The 6,429-nt window shown below is 52.0% G+C and overlaps 1 protein-coding gene and 1 pseudogene across 10 annotated transcripts in view; one reads left to right on the forward strand and one right to left on the reverse strand.

Annotated features, from left to right (window-relative positions):
- The window catches only part of LOC115647279, a 47,831-nt pseudogene extending 44,653 nt beyond the window's left edge, over positions 1-3,178 (reverse strand).
- An 846-nt stretch (positions 3,179-4,024) lies between these two features.
- Positions 4,025-6,429, forward strand: part of SETD2 (SET domain containing 2, histone lysine methyltransferase) — a 151,147-nt gene continuing 148,742 nt past the window's right edge. For 6 of the 10 annotated variants that reach the window (XM_030549821.1, XM_030549827.1, XM_030549824.1 and 3 more), the window contains exon 1: positions 6,317-6,423. In XM_030549821.1, coding sequence (XP_030405681.1) covers positions 6,317-6,423 — 107 coding nt within the window. Of the gene's footprint in view, positions 4,101-6,316; positions 6,424-6,429 lie in introns of those variants that run through there. The other 4 variants (XR_003998713.1, XM_030549822.1, XM_030549825.1 and 1 more) reach the window with 3 other exon arrangements.

Genomic DNA, 6,429 nt, shown 5'->3' on the forward strand with positions numbered 1-6,429 from the left:
TATCTTCTCTGTCTATGTTTTAGGCCTTAATCCAGTGAGTTGCTTCACATGGGTTCTCTTTACATTGACTTAAATGTCTTTTACCCCAATCCTGCACAAATTCACATGCATGTTTAACTGTAAGAATTATGCCCTAACACTACCATGAGTTTCATGTGTGGTGGCTCTTCACTTAAATCAACATGACTATGTGTGCGCACAGGTCTTCCATGCAGAATTCACTGCAGGTAATGGTGTAAGACTCATTGTAGTAAAGTTAAGCATGTGTGTAAGTGTTTGCAGAATTGGGGCCTATGTGTGTAAATATTAAGTGTATGTGTAAGTGTTCATGGGATCAGGGCCTTAGGCCACAAACTTGCAACTTGTTACGTACAGGTGAACCTTTGTACTCATGTGGAGATCCAGTGAAGTCAACAAAGGCATAGCGGTTCACCTGTCTGGGTTCAGAACATTGCCCTGCAAACTTATTAGGAGGCGACTGTCTGTTTGTCTGTATAGTACTGAGAATGATGTTGTTACTTAACAATTAATTGATGATGACTATGGCTGTATCCCTTTCATGATGCATTCAGAGGTAACTGTCCCTTGTACTGTAGATCTTTTATATTGACTAAACAACATTCATTATTTCTTGCTGTTTTTAAAGTAGTTATTGATGAATAAAATTATTTTATTGTGCCTAAGTAGCAGGTTTTATTTTACTGTTGCTGTAAAAAATGAGGGATAAAATCAAAGAAAAATTTCCAGCCCTTTAATTTATGAAATTCTAATTATGATATTTTTCAATTGCATCACCAAAATGTTGTGTATGATTATCAGTCAGCTTTGGGTGTCTATCTTACTTGAGAGACTCCACTTTGCATCTTACACAAAATTTCATCATCCACAAATCTCTGCTGGAGGTTTAAAAAACTGACTGGCTAATATCCCATTTAAGGTTAGCTTGTATATGTGAATACACAATATCTGTTCGGTAACAATAAACTCCTTTTCAAAGATTCTCTTGCAAATGCCTCTCAAAACCACATTTCAAGATTAAGGCCCCAGTTCAGAAGTCAGCTCTGTGGGAGCTAGGCCCTTGCACCGACAACCATGCAGATATACTGGCAGAACTGGAACCTTAATTTTGTAACTTCTTAAGATACTACCAGGTACTTTAGGGTCAAGATTTAATTATTGATTTTTTCCCTACAAAATTAATAGAAATGTTTTAATTATTTTGTTCAGACCTCAGTGAAAACTGTTTGCCCCTGATCCTGCAAGCTGTTCCACATGCGTGGACCTTTGGGCCACCTCTAGTCCCATTGACTTCAGTGGAACTCTGTGCAGGTGCAGAGACCTGATCAGCTGGTAGGATCATGGCATGTTTGGATTTAAACTTTTTATGGCAGTGTCTACAATATAAACATTGCAGTTGCTAGGCAAGTGCAGGAGAACCAGCAAGCAAAAATGACTCATCTGCTTTTATTATCCAAGTTGATTGAAATGCAAAACCTAAACAAACATAAATGGTGAGAAATAAGATCTCGATTCTGCAATAAACTCCATGGAGCTGCAATGGGGCTATGTCAGGGTATGAGAGTCTCCCCATCCATTCATAGCTTTGTGGAATTTAACTCAAGAAGGGACAATTAGGATAACTTAATCCAATCTTATACAGACCATAAGATTTAACCAAGTGATTCCTACATCAAGCCCATAACTCCTGGTTGTGCTAGAGCATATCTTTTAGAAAAACATCCAGTCTTGACATGTGGCGCTCACTGTGGGATAGGGATCTAATTTAAATTCCTTCTGTTTTAAGAATCAGAGACCAATATGGTTCAATGGTTCATGCCAGAGATCAGGAAATTCTGAATAGTACTGCTGGCTTTCCCACTAGATTCATGACTGACGTGTCCAGCTCAACTAGAAGTTACAGTCTTGAGGCAGGAATTACTGGGTGAAATTCAATAGCCTGTGATATGCAAAATGACAAAATGAGCATAATGATCCCTTCTGGCCTTAGATTCTGACATGTCATTGAATCTCTCTACCCCAACTTCCCCGTCTGTAAAATTGGAATAATACATGCCTCTCTGGTGTGCTGAGGATTGATTAATGTTTGTAATCATGTTGAACATAATGTGTTATGTATCAGAGGGGTAACTGTCTTAGTCTGGATCTGTAAAAAGCGACAGAGTCCTGTGGCACCTTATAGACTAACAGATGTATTGGAGCATGAGCTTTCACAGGTGAATACCCACTTTGTCAGATGTATGTTTTACATGCATCTGACTCTTCGTCATGATGTGTTATGCAAGTACTAAGTATTTTTTATTAATAAGAAGCTAAGATGCTAACATAGGTAAAGAAATGTACTTGATAAAAATAGTAGACAAGGTGGGTGAGGTATAATGTCTTTTATTGGAGCAACTTCTGTTGGTGGGAGACACAAGGTCTCAAGCTTACACAGAGCTCTGAAAGCTTGTCTTTCTCACCACCTTGTGTGTCTAATATCCTGGGACCAACTCGGCTACAACACTTGAGAAAAATGTTTTTTTTAACCTGTGTCCTGTGGTGCCACTTGACTCCGCATAGGAGGACTACTGTGTCCACTGATTAATAAGTCCACCCACAGGAGTGACTTGTAGTATCCCAGCCTTCAAATGCACCAGTCTACCTTGTCCTGTAAACTGGAGGCAAGCTGTGCAATGGCTACTCCAGAGGAGAGAAATCAAGTAAAAGTACCAACGCTGTGGATGGAGGTAAATAAAGTGCTGTAATGATTATGCAAATTCTCAGAAAATCTATAGAAGACAAAAATACAGCCCTTGGGCTGGGGAAATCACTGAATGTTTATATCCATGGAACAGGTACTTGAAGGGGGAGAGGGCAATGCTTCTAGTTCCCAAATGCAAAAAAAAGGCTGTAAACTACTCATCCGGGAAGAAAAACCTCATCGTCAATGCAAGCCCCAAACCAACAAAACAGACATGTCTCCTTTAATAGTGAGCTTCCTGCTCCATGTTTGTTTCCGACATGAAATTGCTTCTTTACCTTGCAGAGGAGCAGCAGCTTGCATTTATGGCACTTGCTTGCTTTGGGGCCTTGTCGCTGTTTCTCTCGCGCTCTGTATTTTCTGTTACTCTCTTAGTAGGAAGTAGATGAGTTACAGTTTCCGTTTGTGTTTCAGAGCAGGAGGAGGAGGGAGCGAGGAAGAAGCCTCTAAGCTCAGCCACCGCTAAAGAGCAAAAATACAGGAGAAGGGGAAGGGGAGAGCTATTAAAAAATATAATCCACCTTTAACTCCCAGAACTACATCATAAGGGGCTCTGAACCCCCCACGCCTTCCCCCAGGGAATCGGATCGAACACCTAGAGCAGAAGAGGAGCAGAAACCGAATCAGCGCCGGGGGAGACACGTTCGTCCACGTCTAAACTTGAGGATTTACAGTTACTGAGGGAAGGAGGTTTCAGTTGGGTTGATTTTTTTATTGTATTGCTTGGCTGGATTATTTCATTGGGAAGAAGAGTGGCTCCTTTTTGGGGTGGGGCCTGGATCTCCGTGGAGGACACAGCCCACCCCGCTCCCTCCACCACCCCGGCAAGGCGATCGCTTTTGGAGGGAGAGGATTATTGCTAATTATAACTTGGCTTCTTTCTGCCCCTTCCCCCCGCGGGATGGAGGGGAGCCCCATGGCCTGGGCAGCAGCAGCAGGTTCCTGTTCCTGAGGCTGATTTCTGTGCATGGGAAGCGTTTCGTTGGCTGCAAGGGGGTGGCCGGAGGAGAATCAGCGCTGAGACACCCTCCTACCCCCAGAAACTCCTCGCCGCCGGGACAGTCCCTGGTGCCCGCTGCGGTGTCCCCATCCCCGGGGAGGATGTGAAGGAGGCAGCCGGGGCAGGAGAGCGCGCACCCCGATCCCCCCAGCCCGGAGGTGGTTTGGTGTCTCTGGTGCCCGGGGACCCGGAGGAGCGGAGCGGGGGGGGGTTGTCTGACACCCTCCCCGGTCTCTCTATGCGGGGCGGGGGCTGCTCGGATCCTCGCTGCTGCTGCTGCTGATAGCGGGGGAGGCCGAAGATGGGGGATTTTTATGATCCGGAACATCCCACCCCTGAGTAAGTATTGAATTTCCCCACCCCTCGCCGCAGGCCGGCTCGGGGGGGGGGCACCCACACACCTGAATTGGCCTGCTGGGGGGGGCCTTACCCCAGCGCCACGCCTGCTCCTGCCCCCCCCGGGCCAGGCCTGCTCGTGGGATTACCCCCCCCCCCGGGCCAGGCCTGCTCGTGGGTTTACCCCCCCCCCCCGGGCCAGGCCTGCTCGTGGGATTCCCCCCCCCCCCGGGCCAGGCCTGCTCGTGGGATTTCCCCCCCCCCCCGGGCCAGGCCTGCTCGTGGGATTACCCCCCCCCCGGGCCAGGCCTGCTCGTGGGATTACCCCCCCCCGGGCCAGGCCTGCTCGTGGGATTACCCCCCCCCGGGCCAGGCCTGCTCGTGGGATTACCCCCCCCCCGGGGACAGGCCTGCTCGTGGGATTACCCCCCCCCGGGCCAGGCCTGCTCGTGGGATTACCCCCCCAGGGGACAGGCCGGGTTTTTTTTGGGGGGGGGGTTAACCCCCGGCTGGGGGGAGGCAAAATGGTTCCCTGAGCGGGCTGGCGTCGGGCTGTGGGGCCTGGCGCGGGAAGGGCACCCGAGGCGGAGGTGGCGGCGGCGCGGGCAGGTGCGCGCGGGGCTGGAGCGGGGCTTGTGGGCCTGTCGGAGCCGGCGGGAGGGGTAGGCCGCGCATCCGCGGCCTCGAGTGAGAGCCCGGCCCGGGAAAGCAACGGCTGAGCCGGGGAGGGGTGCAGTGTGGGGGCGGCGAGGCGCCCACAGCCAAGGACAGGCTCCGCTTGTGGGGAGGGAGCAGGGCGGGTCATTCTCCTTCTCAGCCCCCGAGGGTGTACATTGGGGGGGGGGGCTGGGGGTCACTCCCCCCGCCCCCCCCCGCCCAGGGGTCTGTTTGGAGGGGGTCACTCTCCTTGTCACCCCTCCACCCCCCCGTCTCTGGGGGAAGGCAGGGTGGGTCTCTCTCCCCGCCAGCCCCTGAGAATGTATGGGGGGGGGATTGTTCTCCCTGCCAGCCCCTGAGAGTGTATGGGGGGGGGGGATTGTTCTCCCTGCCAGCCCCTGAGAGTGTATGGGGGGGGGGGGATTGTTCTCCCTGCCAGCCCCTGAGAGTGTATGGGGGGGGGATTGTTCTCCCTGTCAGCCCCTGAGAGTGTATTGGGGGGGGGATAGTTCTCCCTGCCAGCCCCTGAGAGTGTATGGGGGGGGGGATTGTTCTCCCTGCCAGCCCCTGAGAGTGTATGGGGGGGGGGATTGTTCTCCCTGTCAGCCCCTGAGAGTGTATTGGGGGGGGGGGGATTGTTCTCCCTGCCAGCCCCTGAGAGTGTATGGGGGGGGGGGATTGTTCTCCCTGCCAGCCCCTGAGAGTGTATGGGGGGGGATTGTTCTCCCTGCCAGCCCCTGAGAGTGTATGGGGGGGGGGATTGTTCTCCCTGTCAGCCCCTGAGAGTGTATGGTGGGGGGGGGGATAGTTCTCCCTGCCAGCCCCTGAGAGGGTATGGGGGGGGATTGTTCTCCCTGCCAGCCCCTGAGAGTGTATGGGGGGGGGATTGTTCTCCCTGCCAGCCCCTGAGAGTGTATGGGGGGGGATTGTTCTCCCTGCCAGCCCCCAGGCGTGAAGGGGGCAGGCTAGGGGTGGTCTCTCTCCCTGCCAGCCCCTGAGAGTGTATGGGGGGGGGATTGTTCTCCCTGCCAGCCCCTGAGAGTGTATGGTGGGGGGGGGATAGTTCTCCCTGCCAGCCCCTGAGAGTGTATGGGGGGGGATTGTTCTCCCTGCCAGCCCCTGAGAGTGTATGGGGGGGGGGATTGTTCTCCCTGTCAGCCCCCAGGTGTGAAGGGGGCAGGCTAGAGGTGGTCTCTCTCCCTGCCAGCCCCTGAGAGTGTATGGGGGGGGGGGGGATTGTTCTCCCTGTCAGCCCCCAGGTGTGAAGGGGGCAGGCTAGGGGTGGTCACTCTCCCTGCCACTTACAGCTCTCCCAGTGAGGCTCTTGCTCCACTTTTTTGTGTGTGGATGATTAAATGGCTCCTCTCCCTGCCTGCTTCTTTGTGAATCGTCCCCAGTTCCCTTAGGGATGGGTAACAGGTTGGGACTCAGGCTCTGGCCAGGTAGGTGAACATGGTATTCTCAGAGAAGTTGAACTAAAGCCGTGTTGTGCCCCTGCCCCATTTTCTAGCTGAAGGGAAAAACGGTCAATGAGATACAAGCCTGAGGAGGGGACAAGACTAATGGCTGATGTTTGTTTGTTTTTCTCTCTGCCAGGGATTTTCACCAAAACATACACACACAACAAGCAGCATGGCAGGGCTGCTGGTTTCATCGTCTCTTGGAGAAGGTGGTT

This window comes from Gopherus evgoodei, chromosome 2, assembly GCF_007399415.2.
Source record: "Gopherus evgoodei ecotype Sinaloan lineage chromosome 2, rGopEvg1_v1.p, whole genome shotgun sequence".
Taxonomy (NCBI): Eukaryota; Metazoa; Chordata; order Testudines; family Testudinidae; genus Gopherus; species Gopherus evgoodei.